The sequence below is a fragment of the Perognathus longimembris genome, chromosome 17 (assembly GCF_023159225.1).
Source record: "Perognathus longimembris pacificus isolate PPM17 chromosome 17, ASM2315922v1, whole genome shotgun sequence".
NCBI lineage: Eukaryota > Metazoa > Chordata > Mammalia > Rodentia > Heteromyidae > Perognathus > Perognathus longimembris.
In genome coordinates, this window is record NC_063177.1 from 46,366,534 (window position 1) to 46,385,399 (window position 18,866).

At 36.8% G+C, this 18,866-nt stretch overlaps 1 protein-coding gene across 1 annotated transcript in view; it reads left to right on the plus strand.

The window, feature by feature from the left end:
• The window catches only part of Cep112 (centrosomal protein 112), a 330,810-nt gene that overhangs the window by 55,150 nt on the left and 256,794 nt on the right, over positions 1-18,866 (plus strand). The window contains exons 7-8 of the mRNA XM_048367299.1: positions 5,195-5,242; positions 5,480-5,557. Of these exons, the coding sequence (XP_048223256.1) occupies positions 5,195-5,242; positions 5,480-5,557 (126 nt within the window). The remainder of the gene's footprint in view (positions 1-5,194; positions 5,243-5,479; positions 5,558-18,866) is intronic.

Below are 18,866 nucleotides of genomic sequence, written 5' to 3' on the forward strand. Positions count from 1 at the left end.
TCGAACCTAGGGCCTCGGGTATCCGAGGCAGGCACTCTTGCCACTAGGCTATATCCCCAGCCCTCTCAGTTCATCTTTTAAAATAATAATTTAAAAATTAGCCTTTAATTTTTTTTTTAAATTCAGGACCTTGTGTTTGCTAAGCAGGTGCTTACCACTGAGCCACAACTACAGCCCTTGGGGGGCAGGGCGCACTATTTTTTTTCTCAAATTTTTATTATCAAACTGATGTACAGAGAGGTTACAGTTTCATACGTTAGGCATTGGATACATTTCTTGTACTGTTTGTTACCTTGTCCCTCATACCCCCCTCCCTCCTCCCACTTTCCCTTTCCCCCCCTGAGGTGTTCAGTTCACATACACCAAACAGTTTTGCAAGTATTGCTTTTGTAGTTGTTTGTCTTTTTTTACCCTGTGTCTCTCAATTTTGGTATTCCCTTTCAATTTCCTACTTCTAATACCAGTATACACGGTTTCCAATATACTCAGATAAGATTACAGAGATAGTGTAGGTACAACCACAGGAAGGTGATACAAGAACATCATCAATAATAGAAGCTACAGATACAGATGGGACGTTGAAAGTAGTTACAACTGTGATATAACAATCGTTTCCATAACATGGAGTTCATTTCACTTAGCATCATCTTATGTGATCATAAGGGTATAGCTATTGGGCTCTTGTGATGCTCTGCTATGACTTGCCTAAACCTGTACTAATTATTCCCAATAAGGGAGACCATAGAGTCCATGTTTCTTTGGGTCTGGCTCACTTCACTTACGCACTAGTTATTTTTGAGACTAGGATCTCACTTTTTTCCTCAGACATGTACTTAGATTCTGATATGTTCATTTTACATTTGCCATCACAGCTGGGGTGACAGGCACACACCACCCTGCCTACCTTCTTCCATGCAGATCAAGTCTCTTGAAACCTCTCTGTCTGGGATAGCCTGGCATTGCAGTTCTCTTGATCACAATTTCTCATGTAACTAGGATAACAGATGCCACTGGACCCAGCTCTTGGTTGAGCTACCCCATGAATGTCCAGGCTGGCCTCATTCTGAGATCTTCCTGATCTCAGCCTCCCAAGTAGCTAGGAAAAGAGATGTGAGTTGCTAGTAGCCAGCTCAAATAAGCATTCTTGAGAGTGGTTGGTAGTATTTTATGTACATTTAATGTCTATTTTTCTGAGTAATAATGATAGATGCCTTTTAATAAGCCTGTTGCCAATTTGGACATTTTTTCAGCGAGCAGTGCCTACTTAAGTGTTGTCAGACTTTCTCGGGTTGTCTGCCTTTTTCCCACTGATGCATGAGAATGCTTTCTGTATTCTTGATAAGGCTCCTTTTGGACTGTTACATGACATATATTTTCTTTTGTTCTTCATCTTTTTGCTGGTATTTTTGATGAATGAAAAATGTAAACCCTAATGCAATTAATTTAACCCATTTTTCTACCGCTAGTGACATTTTAATTCTTTTCAAAGATATCTTTGACTTTCTTATGGTCCCAAGAATACCATCTGCTTCTTGGAGAAGCTTTATTGTTTTAATGTTCCTATCTGGATCTACAAACCATCTGAAGGTAAATTTGGTACATGTTCCAAGGCAGAGTTAAGATTGTTTTCATCCTTTGTGTCTAGCTAGGTGACATGACAATTTATGCATAAAGCTGTTACTTTTCTGTTATACTGAAGTGCAATTTGTCTCATGAATCAAATAATAATATACCCTTTTCTACTCTGTTCCTTTGGCTTATTTGCATTTCCTTATGCCAGTAGGCTATGTTTTTGAATCTGTGTACTTATGTTCACTCAGTGTTTGTTGAAATATTCTTTGTAAACTAGTGAATAAGCTAACAATTATAGGAATATTTTTGTGGGTAAGCATTCTTTAAGTTCTAAAATATTGACTTAAAAAACATAGTTTGGGGCTGTGCTCTCCTGTGCAAATAGAAGAGTACAGACTTTAGGGCTTAATAAAGGCTCCTTGCCCTCTTTAAAACAACAACAACAAAAGCTCATAGTTTTGAAGCACAATGGGTTTTAAATTGAAGACTGCGTTCATTTTGTTTTTCCCTATGAAGTGAGTGTTGGTTGTTCTTGTGACTGATGCTATAATTTAAAACATTTATTTTAGTTGTGCTGCTGGTAACATGTTGCCTAATATTCTTTCTTGAGGCCACTTTGCATGCCAGGTAAAGTGCCTCTTCCATTTTCTAGAAACAGAGCTCCTTGAGTGGATCAGCATTAGTCTATCAGGGGGTATTGCTCGTAGCTGTTTGACTAGATCCTGATTTGAAAACACAAATGGATGGAAAACATTTGTAGTCAAACAGGCTTGCTTAAAAAAAACTAAATAAAATGTCCAAACCAGTTTTCGTTAGTGTTCACATTTCTATATTCGTGTCTAGCTTATATTATTACTTATTTTATTGTTGCAATTTTGCTGGCCTTTTAAATATGCAGATATGTAACAATCATATGATTGCAATTTAATTATTTTGGTTTTTTCCCTCCATATAACATTTTCATGGATGTCATTGTTTCACATAAGTCCTTTTTATATTCCATTTTGGACATTCTTTATTGTGGTATTCTTCTTGAGGTATTATAAGAGAACAAGAAGTTTTCTAAAAGAGCATGAAAAAAGCTCAAGTTAAGACTGTTTACAGATTGCTTCAAGTCTGTTACTTGTGGATTACAAAGTGGAAACATTCAACTTCAAAGCACATCTGGCTGTTGTTACAAAATCAGAAAATAGATTGCTTATTTTCCCCAAATAGACTAAAGAACATGCTTCACTATGAATAATTCCCATTGCATATTAAAATTGGTTATAAGAAAACTCAATGTATTGTAAGTGAATAACAACAGCAAAATATTGATACTAGTTTATTGTTTTTTGTTGTTGTTGTGAAAAATTAGAATAGACAATCTTTCCTTTTATTTTAGTCAGTTTGGAAAAAAAGGAAATTCATAATAATAGAATGAGACCTTAAGTTCTTCATTTAATGGCTTTAAAGATGAAGGGAATGGAATAGGACTTACTTCTGCATAGTTGAAATGCTACATTGTAATTAGTCAAACCAGTATTTTATTCCCTTTTATAAATGTAGAACTAAGTAAAAATAAATCACAGATGGCTTTCTTGACTTTTAGCAAATTCTAAACTTAATTGGAGCTTGAGCATCTTTGAAAATTCTTGTTTCCTCTTCGTTTATTTTCTTCTCTCATATTTAATTCTGTTTCAAGTACTAGAGTTTTATGGATGTTCAGATTTGTGTATTCTTGAGAACTTACTTTTCATACTTGTTTTCTGCTTTCTGAAAACAGTGATTACTTCCTTCCATATCTATACCTTCTGACAACAAATACTATTGACTGCACTTTGCCACCTAGAAAAATTGATGACTCTGAGGTGGCTCAGGCTTATCATTCTAGCTATTCAGGAGGCAGAAATCAGGAGAATATTTGTAGGCCAGCCCAGGAAAAAAGTTTGTGAGATTCCCACATCAACTGATAGCTGAGCACATACTTGTCATTCTAGCTAACTGGAAGGATCATGATTCCAAGCCATCCTGGTAGAAAAAGTTGCAAAGATGCTTTCTCAACAGAGCAACCTGGGCAGAGTGATGTGTTCTTGTCATCCCAGCTGCAGCAGGAAGTATAGATAGGGAGATTCCATCCAGGCCAACTAGTCAAAAAAGGGAGACCCTACCTTATAAATAACATGGGCAGCCAGTCACTGGTAGTCATACCTGTAATACTAGCTACTCAGGAGGCTAAGATCTGAGGATTGAGGTTCAACACTAGCTGGGAAGAAACGTCTATGAGACTTTTAACCACCAAAAAGCCAGAAATGGAACAGTGGCTTAAGTGATAGAGCACTAGTCTTGATCAAAAAAGCTCAAGACAGCTCCCAGACCCTTATTTCAAGCTCTAGAATCAGCACAGGTACCCACACGTGCATACACACATGCATGAATACACATACACACATAACCCAGCACTAGTCTGCATTAAATGTACTAAGTACTATGAGTACAGAATTGAAAAGAGGTCATCTTTGTATTCATTCTTCACAAAGACAGGTGTATAGACAGAGTGGCAAACACTTAAAGTATTATGTAGAGATTATATAGAGACTGAGAGAGAGGACACAAGATTCTTCAGCACTTGGCAGGAGAGTGGAACCAGACATAGTGTGCTTTTTTCTTTCTCTATTTTAAAAATCTTTCCATCTGTCTGTCCTTCCGTCTCTCTTCCTCCTTCCCTCCCTCCCTCTCTCTCCTTTGTTCTTCTTCATGAATACTGTTTGGCACTGTGTTAGATGATAGGGATAGACTGGTAAATAGGGCAGTCATGGTCTTTCTTTTAGAATCCATACTGTTTTGGAAGATGGATCCTAGATCAAAAGAGGGGATAAGCATCTTGGAAAGTACTAGAGTAGTAGGAACTAGGTTTCCCAAAGAAGATTATCCTTCATCGGTATGCGTTGAAGAATTTGAGAGGAGTTCACCATTTCTAGGGTCAAGTATGGAAGACAGTGTAGTAGTTTCAAAGTAAAGCAGGTTCATTGGTATCATTGGAATGTTTAGTATGTTGGGAGATTGGTGAAATTGAAAAAAATATATGTAGGGGGCATCTCAAGGAGATTTTGTATTCTTATTTCTGTAATAGAAGTATTTGGAAGATTTTGATATCCAAGTATATCTAGGAGTATAGTGATTCAACTGATACTTGAATCACAAATAGAATTTGAAAAGGTTGTTAGAACAAACAGAAGCAGAGAAGCACAAGAAGACTTACGTTCCAGTAATTAAGTCATTCTCAATTTTAGTTGTATGAAACTTGAGTATGAGAAGTAATGGGAAATGAAGTCCATTATGTGCATGTATGGAAATGTCATGTTAAACCCTTACAACATTTAACATATGCAAGATAAGTATTGGAAGATGAGACTGTATAGTTAGGTAGTGAGAATATCATTAAACATACTTATGCATGCAGGGAGTTTGTTTTAAATTTTGTTTGTTGGACACTCACTAAAATGTTTTATGATACTCATTCTAGAAACTGAACCAAATATTAAGACATGTTGAAAAACATTTCCATATAGAAGCTTAATGTAATAACTTCATTAAATAACTCTGAAATGAATAAATCTTTCTTTTATCTTAAAAATTTCAGATAGAAAATCCTCGATATCTGAGACAGAAGCCTCTCCCAGTTTCTCTGGTAGGTGAGAGTTCCATTGGAGTTTCCCTAAGGATAGGTAATTTTACATAAAATACTAAGTTGTAGAAAATAATATATTGCCACAGCAATATATTTCTTAATCCTGCCATGGAAAAAATTAAATCAATTTTTACCCAATGCTGTTTTGGTGTGAGTTTCAGTCATTTTACTAGTTTATTTTTGTATTGAAGATCAATGCGGTCTGAAAAAAATTCTACCTCCTTCTTTATTCTACAGATGACCCCCAAGTTCAGCCTGAGAAAGTCCACCAGTCTCCACGATGAACATTTTCTGTCTCGGATGCATGAGAAAGAGGTAAGTTTGACATTTTTATGATGTAATTTAGTCAACACAGTTTTAAATATTTTGTGAAATGCTAGTTTGGGGACTCTAGGTAGAATAATGACACATAGCAGGAAAAGGTTGTCTTTAGTAAAAACAAAAATACATAATGCTGATTAGGGAAGGTTTGTCATTTCAAGATTTTCATGTCCATTTCTCATTTTGTGTGTCTTAACTCCAGTACTATTAAGTGGGGGTGTCCTGAGGGATTCGCTCCTGAATTTCAAATCCTGATAGTAAGAGAACAGGGGTTTGGGAAGGAAGTTCTTAGAAGCAGTATTAAAAAATACTCTGAGGTAAAAACCTCAGAGACTCCCTATTTATTCAATTTACTTGTAATTTGTCTTTTTAGTCTCACCACTATTCATGCTTACTTTTTTTTTTGTAGTATTGGGCTTTGAAATCAGGGCTTTGCACTTGCTAGGCAGATGTAACACTTCCAGCCTTTTTTAAGCTCTGATTATTTTTGCATTAACATGTCAATTTTTGCCTGGACTGGTCTGGACTGTGATCCTTCTATTTATTCTTCCTCTTATACCTGGGTGGCAGGGATGTATTGATTGATGAGTGGAAGCTATTCATTTTGTTTGGAGTCATAAGACTTTTTTTGCCCACACTGGCCTTGAACCATGACCATACTGGTCTCTGCCTCCCAATTAACTAGGATTACAGGTGTGAGACACTTGCTTGCTTATTCTTACTATTTTACCAGTTAAATTGATTTGCTAAATACAGCTACTCTGTAGCTGATAAATGATATAATATGCTTTTTGTGACCAGAGTATTTGAGATTTACTGTCAGCAATAATGGGATATACAGTTTTCAGTTACTAGCTTTATTTTTCATAATGTGCAAATATCTATGGCGTTGTTCCTTTGTATGACAAGCTCCTCGGTACTTTAGTAGCCACTATCCACTCTCTGCCTCTATGAGCTCAATTATTTTAGATTCTGTATGAAAGTTACAGCATGTATTTGCCCTTCTGTGATTGGCTTCTTTCACTTAGCATAATATTTCCTATTTCTATCCATGATGTTACAAATGATAGAATTTCTTTCTTTGTAAAGACTAAATAGTATACCATTAAGTACATACACCATTTTCCCTTTTTCTGTTCATCCATTGATGATTATGTGAGTTAATTCTATGATGTGACTATTTTGAATACTCTTGCAGTGAAGATTGCTGTGCAAACATCTGTTTAATATACTTATTTAAATCTCTTAGATAATACACAGAAGTAGAAATGGTAATTATACTTTAGTTTCTTGAGGAACTTACAGAGTTTTCCATGATGACTATTTTACTTTAGGTTCCCACTAGCCGTGAATAAGCTTCCCTTTCTGTCACATCCCTGACAACACTTGTTTTCATTTGACTTTTTTTTTTTTTTTTGGCCAGTCCTGGGCCTTGGACTCAGGGCCTGAGCACTGTCCCTGGCTTCTTCCCGCTCAAGGCTAGCACTCTGCCACTTGAGCCACAGCGCCGCTTCTGGCTGTTTTCTGTATATGTGGTGCTGGGGAATCGAACCTAGGGCCTCGTGTATCCGAGGCAGGCACTCTTGCCACTAGGCTATATCCCCAGCCCCTCATTTGACTTTTTGATCATAGCTTTAAGCTGATATCTTCTGGTGCTTTTTGTCCCTTAGGGATGGATTTATTTTAAAATTATTTGTATGTATATGTTTGTATGTATATACACAGTCATGTAAATATACATATATGAATGCATTTATACATATATATTTTACTTTTTATTACAGTAAATAGGCAGTTTATGCTTAAAGAACAAAGACTCACATTTTAATGTTAAAATGATACCTTAAAATGCATATATTTTTAAAAACCCAAATTATCTGAGAGTATCTCACAACTGTTTATTCCTTAAATATGCACCTTTCATAAATTCCTTTGGAAATATAAAAGTGGGTAAAAATAATTTACAGTTGGAAATGATTAAAAATCTATCTTTGGAGAAGCAGGTGAATGACCTACAGCACACCCAAAGCTACATGCACATAGCTGTTTAATGAAGTATGTGCTTTTACCCATGCTTTGGAAGGTATCGGTTTTCGGCTGTCACAGCAGTTGTCTCTGAATTGAATTATGATTACATCAGTGATTATTGTATTTAAAATCAGACTGTTGGGGCTGGGGATCTGGCTCAGTGGAAGAGTGCCTGCCTGGTGAGCACAAGGTCCCGAGTTTGGTCCCCACCTCTGGAAAAAGAAAAAAACCCCAAATCTACAAAAACTACAAAAAATCAGGCTGTCAAAATCCCAGAATTCTTTTTCAGGATCAGTTTGGGCTTTTAAAGGTTCAGTGTTTAGGTACAGCATCCTATACCAAAGAGCAATGCTCAAGGCAAACAGGAAGCACACATGTAATAACCGTTATAAGCAAGCTCATTTCGAATAGTTTCATGGGTCTGATTTTAAACCACATACTGGCTAGTGCATCAGAAGCTCCTCAAACCAAAAAGCTGTGTGCCATTGGGCAGCCCCAGCTATCCAGTTCCCAGTGTGTTCAGGCCTTGCTCCTTACCATCCTAGCCACTCAGCCCCACCATAGCTTCTCTGTGTTGCCTGCTATGAATACTGGATTATAAGCTTCTTTGATTGATAGTGCAATGGCAATGTCTCCTTTTGATATTTACATTTCTTATAACAGGCATGTTTTTCAATAGTTGTTGCATTTTAAATTTTATTTAACATGTGGCTCTCTTATACCAAATGACTTGTCTTGGGGCTGGGGATTTAGCTCAGCGGAAGAGCACCTGCTTGGCGAGTGCAAGGCCCCAAGTTCAGTCCTCAGCTATGGGGAAAAAAACAAAACAACAACTATAAAAGGCCAAATGACTTGTCTTCATCATGATTTTTAAGAACAGTTTATATGTTAAGAAATTTAGGCTGGGCATAGTGGCGCACACTTGGAAGCCTAAGTACATGGGAGGCAGAGAGACAATCTCAGCCCAAGGCCAGCCTGTGCAAAAAGAAAAATGAGTGAGATCCATCTCTACAAACAAGCTGGAAGTAACTGGTGGGTGGTTCTCCTCTATATTCCCAGTTATGAGGTGGATATAGTCTGTTGTGGCCTTAAACTAGTCCTGTGTAAAGGTCAAGACACTATCTGAAAAATAAAGAAGCAAAAAGGGTTGAGGCCACAACTCAAGTGGGAGAGTGGTACAGCACTTACCTCGCAAGTGTGAGTTTAGCTCTAAGTATTGCTAATAAGACAAGAAGAAAGTCAGTTCTTTGTAGTATAGCTTGCAGATATTTTTCTATGTTTATGTTGTTTGGTTCATTCTATATAGACTTTCAGTATAGAAATGTTATGTTTTTTCTCTTTTTCTTTTTAAAGCACTGTTTTGTTTTGTTTTTTAAACATAGTCCCCTCACTTGTTAGGCAGGCACTCTCCCTTCTGAACCACACCTAGTTTGGCTGAATACTTTGAGACAGGGTTTCACTTCTTGCTGGGATTCAAGCCTTGGTGCCACCTACCTAAGTAAGGCTTTCTCTTATAGCTAGGATAAGAAATATGCCACTGCATCCAGCTCTTACAGAGAAAGGGTCTAGCCTTACTGCCGTCCTCCCAATTTCAGCTTCTGAAGCAGCCAGAATTACAGGTATGAATCACTGATGTCAGCGGAAGTGTTCTTTAAAATAGTTTGATGTAACCATCTTTCTTCGCTGGCTGCTTGTGTTTTGTTGTTGTTTATTTCACTTTGTTGTTGGGTTTTGTAGTATTAAGGATTATACTCAGAGCTCTGTGCTAGCTAGGTATATTTTCTGTCAATTGAGCTATAGCTCTTGTCTGGTACTAGATTTTGTAGCAGGCTTTAAAAAAGCCTTGTTTTAAACTTAAAAAAACACTCATTATGTTATCTCTTTTAATATCTGTTGTTATATTTAAATCTCAAGTCCATTTCAGTTCTTTTTCCTATCTTTTTTTGTGGTCTTGTTGGCAGTCTAGGTTAGTCATTTAAGATAGAAAATCAGGGGCTGGGAATATGGCCTAGTGGCAAGAGTGCTTGTCTCCTACACATGAAGCTCTTGGTTCGATTCCCCAGCACCACATATATGGAAAACGGCCAGAAGGGGCGCTGTGGTTCAGTTGGCAGGGTGCTGGCCTTGAGAGGTAAGAAGCCAGGGACAATGCTCAGGCCCTGAGTCCAAGGTCCAGGACTGCCCCCCCCCCCAAAAAAAAAAAAGATAGAAAATCAGAATTTAGGAAGAGGTTGTGGTGCTTGTGTTAAAGGATGCAGTAAGTATAGATAGACTTGAGTAATATGGAATTTCATCAGATTGCAGAGTTCACCTGTGCTATGAAGCATTTAATAAAGAAATTCTGTTAAAATTATTCTTGAAATATTTAACATTGAAAAATTAAACTTTATAAGGACAGCAATCCATTTATAAGCATAATTTCCATTTTTTGCAACTTCCATTTTAAAATCATAATTGTAGGGAGAGTATGCTACATGTATAATGAACAATATTTATAGTATTTTATCAGAGCTAAATAATCACACTGCTTTTGTTTTGATTGCTGAAAGTATACATATAAAATGTTTTAAGAGGTTCTTTCAAATTTTCAATTTATTTTGGACATCGTGGGAAAACATATGTTCCATGACTGTGATCCTTTATTTTAACATTAGCCTATCATTCACAGACATCTTGGACTAGTTTGTCTCTGTAATTGCTAACACATTTCCTCTGACGTCCACATCATAGAATTAGGGCGCAGTGAGCATCTTCCAGCTGTTTTTATTTATTTATTTATAATCTAAGGGGGAAAAAAATAACAGGAAATGAAAGAATGGCTAACACAGTAAGAAGATATCAATTTTTAGATCAGCAATCAGTTTTCAGAGAACAGATGGTAGAAATGGTTGTTTTTGTGAATTAAAGCAGAAAATTTCTTTTGAATATCACTTCCACCCAGTGCCTAAAATGGGGTACATGTAATGCCTACTTATACTTGTGTTTTATTTTGAGACAGGATCTTGTTCTATAGCTCCAGTTGGCCTTAAACTCAGAGATTTTCCTGCTCCTGCTTTCTGATTTCTGGGATTATGAGCATTTGCCACAGGTGCTGGCTCCTAACCACATTTTTTTTCTCATGAATCTGCCAGTTTAGTATATAATTTAAGTAAATCTAGGAAAAGAGAACTATGTAATTAATTGATACAATAAATAAGAGAACTGGCTTATAAAATCTCTTTATGAAATATCTAATTTGTTACATATGATGTGATAAAATTTCACAAATAACTGTACAGAGGAAATCCATTATAAATACAATCCAGGCAAGAACTGGATCATTTCCACAACCCATATTCTGATGAGTCAGTAGGAAGATGTGTCTGAATGGATGTAACCTCCATCACATCATTGTTATTGCAAAAATGGGTATTCATGTGGAGTGCCCAGTACAGGTGTAGGAAGAAATGGACAGAAAAGAGTTTCAAGTAAAGAAGAACATAAACACTACTGCATGCAGAAAAGTATAACAAAGCAAACTCAGCATGTAATATAATTGTTTATGCCTTATGTAAATTTACATATGTAATGGTATATAAATAATTTTTAAATAGAAAAAGTATCAGCATATACATTGTGAAAGATGTTTAAATGCCACTTCTTTTAATGTGGTAAGTTCTGAAGTACTTAAAATCCTTGTATAGGAGAACTTCATATATTTCTAATCCCTGGGGATAAAATAATCCAGATGAGTTTTTTTTGTCTTAAGGTTATAAATTGGCATAATTGATAACAATGGGCCTTGTAGAATGTTTCAGATTAACATACTGTCAGTAAGATCCATTGGAGGTATTAATCTAAAAGTTGTTAATTCTTAGCATTATAATTTCCTGCCACTAGTAACTAACAAAATTCTTCTAATTTAGGTAGAGTGATTATTTAGGACTCACCTTTGCAGCTTGATGTGTGAGGATGACTGAAACTGAAAAAGTAGGACTAAGCAAATACGTTGATTAGCTATCAATTATTGCTGATTAGCAATATTATTGTTTTAGATGTGGTTGATTAATAGGGAGAGATAGTAATAGTTTTAGACATTTGTATGCTGTGGTTTAGTTGCTACCTAGGTACAGTAAATAAAGTAAATAAGACACATAAGACAAATAATATTTCAATAATATTACAATGGTACATTCTAAACTTCATTGCAAGCTTATAGACTTTATGAATTCACTCTATACTGTAAATTTTTTTGTATATTTCCTTTCTTTTTTTTTTGGCCAGTCCTGGGCCTTGGACTCAGGGCCTGAGCACTGTCCCTGGCTTCTCTTTGCTCAAGGCTAGCACTCTGCCACTTGAGCCACAGTGCCACTTCTGGCCATTTTCTGTATATGTGGTGCTGGGTAATCGAACCCAGGGCTTCATGTGTAAGAGGCAAGCACTCTTGCCACTAGGCCATATCCCCATCCCTTTCCTTTCTTTTTACATGATTGTGACAGTTACTTGCTATGTTGTCTAGGCTGGTCACAAACTCATAGGCTCAGGTGACATTCCTCTTTCACCCTCCCAAGTAACTGAGACTACAGGGGTGAACCAGTGCATCTCTAACTTGCCAATACATTTTTCTTACAGTTATTAATAGTTATTGTTCTGATTGTTTTTATTTTGACATTCTAATAGTATTTTGTGCATATGATCATAGAAAATAATATTTATTAAATAAACTCCAAGAAAAGAAGACAAGGGATTTCTTTCAGTTGCTGTTTTTGTACTTCCTTATAAAAACTGTAATGACAGAATGCAGACAGCCTTTATAAACTACAAAGGCTCCGAGAGACAATAGAAACAAACTCACAATGTTTTGTGTGCCTGTGTGTCTATGTGTATCTTTGTGTGTCTACTTGTGTATTTCTGTGTGTTGTATGTATATGTGTGTGCATGAATTACTGAGGATAAAACATAGGCTCTTGCTCCTGCCCAAAAATGATTTTTTAAAAGCTAATAATACTTCACAAAGGAAGAAATCTAGATAAACATCAAACACATGAAAATGTTAAAATTTACTAACTCTGAAAGAAAATAATTGTTCACCATGGAACATTATTTAGATTAAAAGACCTGAGAATATCCTCTAATCTCAGCTTTTTGGGGGGCAGAGGTAGGAGGATCACAGTCTGAGGCCAGCCTTAGCAAAGCTAGTTTAAGACTGTGGGGAAAAAATACACACACATAAACAAACAAGAGCAAAAGGATGTGGCTCAACTTGTAGAATGCTTGTCTAGCAAATACAAGGACCTAAATTCAATTCTCAGCACAACAAAATAATCCTGACTCAAGAATATACAACATTCTATGGCCAGTAAACAGGAAGAAAAGCTCAGTATCTCTGGTCATAAAAGAAATGCAAATCAAAACAACATTGCGATTCCACCTCACGCCAATAAGAATGGCCATTATCAAGAAAACTAATAAAGGATTCTGGCGGGGATGTGGCCAAAGGGAAACTCTACTTCCGTTGGTGGGAGTGTAAACTTGTTCAACCATTCTGGAAAGCAGTATGGAGGTTTCTCAAAAAGACTAAACGTAAAGCTTCCCTATGACCCAGCAACCCCACTTTTGGGCATTTACCCAAAGGATTACAAAGAAGACCATACTAAAGCTACCAGCACAACCATGTTCATTGCAGTACTATTTACCATAGCTGGAATATAGAACCAACCCAGATGCCCTTCAGTAGATGAATGGATCAAGAAAATGTGGTATATATACACAGCGGAATTCTAGGCTTCAGTCAGAAAGAATGACATTGCTACATTCATAAGGAAATGGAAAGACTTGGAAAAAATAATATTAAATGAAGTGAGCTGGACTCAAAGAAACATAGACTCTATATATTCTCTCATTGGTAATAATTAGTATATGTCTAGGGTAGTCCTAGCAGAGGATCACAATAACTCAATAGCTATGTACATATGATCAAATAAGATGATGCTAAGCGAAATGAACTCCAAGATGTGGAAAGAAGTTTTTCACTGTTATTTTTAGTGTACTATGGGAAATTATTGCTTTTTTCTTCCCTATGGTTTAGCCCCTATTGTCACTGTATTTGATTTTGGTACCCTGGGTATTGTACATTATCTGAATTAGGGAAGAGAAGGGAAATATCAAAATGGTGAGACAAAGGATAAAAGGAGAACCAATGTCGCAGCAGTTCTCACAAGACAATATGTTGGAAATTAATTGTTCAACTAGGGGGAGGGGAGGGATTGGGCAGAAGGGAAGGTAGGAGAAAAATGAAGGATGAGGTAATGAGTTTGACAAGAAATGTACTCATTGCCTTACATATGTAACTGTGACTCCTCTGTACATTACCTTGGCAATAAAATTAAATTTAAAAAATAATATGCAGCATTCTATTAGTTTTGATATCAAATGTTAAAAATTTGCATATAACAGTGAATAATAAAAATAGCATTTTTATAAGAAATTAGATGTTCTGACCTCTGTTGGAGTAATGTTAAATAGCTTAGTGAACATTTGAAAATATGTAAATCTTGAGTGAAATAAACAATGACATTGGTAATTGTCTCTAAAGTTAACTACTTATACTATAAGGGAAATCTTTGTATCCAAGAAGACTTCTGTATTAAATAAGTGAACATATTCATCGGCTTTATTTGCTTTGCAGTAATGTTCAAACTCTGAACTATTTTTTTGACGTAAATACTTCAAACACTGCTTAATGGATTGTGTAAACAAGTTTTAAAGTTTTAAGCAGAGACTTCAGAAGCTCTTTAAAAACAGCTTGTGGCAAGTGATGAAGAGCACTTTTTCGTATGTCTCTTGACCATTCTAATTTCCTCATCAGAGAAGTCCCTTTTTAAGTCTTTTGCCCACTTGTTGAGGGGGCTATTGGTTCTTTGTGGTTTTGTTTTGGAGGAATTTAATTTTTTTCATTCTGCATATATTTTAGATATGAGGCCTTTGTCCATTATATGGCCGGTAAAGATCTTTTCCCAATCTGTGGGCTCTCTGTTTATCTTGTGAGCTATGTCCTTTGCCCTGCAGAAGCTCTGCAGTTTGATGCAAATCAAAACAACATTGAGATTCCATCTCACCCCAGTAAGAATGTCCTATATCAAGAAAACTAACAATAATAAATGTTGGAGGGGATGTGGCCAAAAGGGAACTCTACTTCATTATTGGTGGGAATGTAACCTGGTTCAGCCACACTGGAAAGCGGTATGGAGATTCCTCAGAAGGCTAAGCATTGAGCTCCCCTATGACCCAGCAGCCCCACTTTTGGGCATCTACCCAAAAGACCACAAACAAGAACACACTAAAGCTACCAGCACAACAATGCTCATTGCAGCACAATTTGTCATAGCTAAAATATGGAACCAACCCAGATGCCCCTCAGTAGACTAATGGATCAGGAAAATGTGGTACATATACACAATGGAATTTTATGCCTCTATCAGAAATAATGACATTGCCCCATTTGTAAGGAAATGGAAGGACTTGGAAAAAATTATACTAAGTGAAGTGAGCCAGACCCAAAGACACATGGACTCTATGGTCTCCCTCATAGGGAATAATTAGCACAGGTTTAGGCTAGTCACAACAGAGAATCACAAGCGCCCAATAGCTATGCCCTTATGAACACACAAGATGATGCTAAGTGAAAAGAACTCCGTGTTATGGAAATGACTGTTTTATCACTGTTGTAATTACTTTCAACATGCCATGTGAAACTGTAGCTTCTATTGTTGATGATCCTCTTGTATCCCCTTCCTGTGGTTGTACCTGCACTATCACTATCTTATCTGAGTACATTGGAAACAGTGTATACTGGTATTAGAACTAGGAAACTGAAAGGGAATACCAAAATCAAGAGACACAGGATAAAATGACAAAGGACTACAAAAGCAATACTTGCAAAACTGTTTGGTGTAAACCAACTGAACAACTCATGAGGGGGAGAGAGAAAGGGGGATGGGGAGGGGGAGAATGAGGGAGGAGGTAGCAAACAGTTCAAGAAATGTATCCATTGCCTAACATATGAAACTCTAACCTCTCTGTACATCAGTTTGACAATAAAAAAATTAAAAAATAAAAATAAAAACAGCTTGTGGGAAAGCCATGTAAAAAGTGAATTCAGTTTCTTTATTTTAGCAAAGTGATTTCCATAGGATGTCTGTGTATATGCCTGTTACTGTGAAATTATGCTGAACTCCTGATTTGAACTTCTTTTACTAACAGTGAGTTGTTTAACCCTGGGCTTTAGGTAACTGTCTGAGTGGATCCTCTGGTCATAAAGCCTAGAAATTTGGTCAGATTGGGTGAGAATTTCCTCTTTCTATTGATCCCAACCAATTCTCCATATTTTTCATGAGGCAAATCACTTAGGTGGATATTTTCAGTACCTAACTAAACTCTCTAATGTGAGATGACTGAAAAGGATCATTAGAACAATGGTGGGTGTAGTAATGGAGTATGACAACATTCACTTTTCTCCTTAAGTAGTTGTACAAAGGAGTTTCAACTCAAAATGCCAGTTCATGAGTGCAGTGCATCTCAGTCAATGTCACCCCTTTCATCATTCTTCCCCATCTCTTCCAAACTCCATTTACTTACTTTCCTGTTTACATATACACCCTGAATATTATTATTGCATTCACACCCTATTTTATGTGGGGTCTCTCTGCTTAGCCTGGTAGCTCACTCTGTTAAAGAATGTGTCATAAGGCTTAGGTTTTTGCTTTTTTTTTTTTTTTTTTTTTTGCCTGTCCTGGGGCTTGAACTCGGGGCCTGAGCACTGTCCCTGTCTTCTTTTTGCTCAAGATTAGCACTCAACTACTTGAGCCACAAGGGCTTAGTTTTTATTTTTCTAAATTTTAAAGTTCATTTTTATTAACTATGTACTTATATACCTGTTAGTGTACATATGCGGCTTAACATAGAAGAGTGCTAACCTTGAGCAGAAGAGCTCAGGGATAGCACCCAGACCCTGAGTTCAAACTCCATGGTCACACACACACACACACACACACACACACACACACACATACATGCACACACACGACAACTCATGATAAAACAAAAGCTCTTAATGGCGTTATTGTGACAATCCCTAAAGTTTTCGTTGGGTGATATATTATTAATTTAACATACTGATTTTGATAACTCTGTTGGTTATGGAAATGCCCTTCTACGGAAGTACACAGTGAAGGTTTTAGGAATAAAGAGGCCTGATGTTTCTAACTTTAAGTGATTTTGAAACTAGTACCTAGTCTCTCTGTCTCCATCTCTCCCTTTTTCTTTCTTTCTCTCTCTTTGCCCCAATGGGATGGTCAGGGTATGGAAGACAGCTACATGGAATTTAAGGTTAATCCTCAGAAGTATGAAGATAGTATAGAGAAATCTGTCAATGAATTATGTCCTAAATACCTGGTCAACTAATTCTTTATTTTTTGTTTTTTTTTTTTTTTGGCCAGTCCTGGGCCTTGGACTCAGGGCCTGAGCACTGTCCCTGGCTTCTTCCCGCTCAAGGCTAGCACTCTGCCACTTGAGCCACAGCGCCGCTTCTGGCCGTTTTCTGTATATGTGGTGCTGGGGAATCGAACCTAGGGCCTCGTGTATCCGAGGCAGGCACTCTTGCCACTAGGCTATATCCCCAGCCCTTTTGTTTTTTTTTTAATTGAACAAGAAGATTGAACCCAAAGCCTCATTTATGTTAAGCAGGTGTTCTCCTATTTAAGCCTGTTTGGATTTTGTTTTTGAGGTCAGTTGCCTGGCTTTGCTTCAAACATGTAGTCCTCCTGCATCTGCCTCCTGAGTAATAGATTATAGGTGTAGGACATCATGACTGGCTTTATTTTTTGTTAATATACCTCAGTATTGATTTTGTGAAAGATGTTCTCATAGAGTTAGATCACCCAGTCCCCATTTGTAAAGACGAAGTATTATGAGTTAGGCACAGAGAAGAGGAACATTCAGAATGTTTCTTTTTGCGAACTTCTTATCTCTTACAGTAGATAGAGTGGTAGTGATGCCCAAAATCATAACAGTTAATACTTGATGTTAGTAGTTAATCAGAAATAGAGTTAGAAATGAGATCTGTCAATCTCCAATGCACATTTTTTAAACGTCAGTCCTGGGGCTTGAACTTGGCCTGAGTGTAGTCCCTGAGTTGATTTTGCTCATGGCTAGCACTCTACCACTTGAGACACAGCACCACTTGTGGCTTTTTCGGAGTAGTTTATTGGAGATAAGAATCTCATGGAATTTGCTGTCTGGGGTGGCTTGGAATCATGATCCTCAGATCTCAGCCTCCAGAGTAGCTAGGATTACAGGTGTAATGTAATGTAATGTATCAGGTGGCCAAATACTTTTGCATTCAAGAGAATAAATTTTATGCTGCTCTTCTTGAAACCTTTAATTACTGTTTTCTTTTTAAATTTTGAGGGTACATGCATTACCATATAGCATCGATCACGTATGTGCTGATTTTGCTCAGAACATTGTTGCACATAGGGTTAGTTGGGGAGGGCAGGAGGTGTTAAGGAATGGCTTGAGGGAGCTAGGTTTATGATGCCAAGAAAGAGAACTGAAAAGCTGATGAAATAGTTAAGGAATGGCTTGAGGGAGCTAGGTTTATGATGCCAAGAAAGAGAACTGAAAAGCTGATGAAATAGTTATGTAGTTATGTATTTGTCAGTAGTTTGCCATTTTATGGATATTCATTCTTAAATTCATTCTTAAATTGTTTTGAAATGTGCATGTATATGTGAACAAAGAGAAAAAGGATGGGAAAGAACTACTAAAATGAAAAGTAATAAATTCTAGAAAACTGTGTGGATTTAAATGTAAGAGCAGAATACTGATGTGAAGTGGCTTTCTGAATGAGGGCACAAGGAGGAAGGGGATAACTGGAGAATCTGTAGTTAGTATATTGTCAATTTTGCTAACCAAGTGGAATTTAGTTTGAAGATTTTTAATCACTTTAGAATCTAATGAAAGAATATAGTCAGTAGATTGGCATATATAAAGTTATTGTTAAGCCTGTGGCTTATCAAGATAAACATTTCTTTTATAGAAAATGTTATTTAAAAATTCTTACTGGTATTGGGATTTGACTTCAGGGCCTTGTGCTTGTAGGCAAGCACTCGAAGATTTGAATCACATCCTCAGCCCCCTTTGCTGGGGATGTGGCTTATTTTAGTTTATTTTTCAGTAAGATCTCTTGCTTTTGCCCAGATTGGTCTTGGACCTCAGTCTTCCTATCTATGCCTCC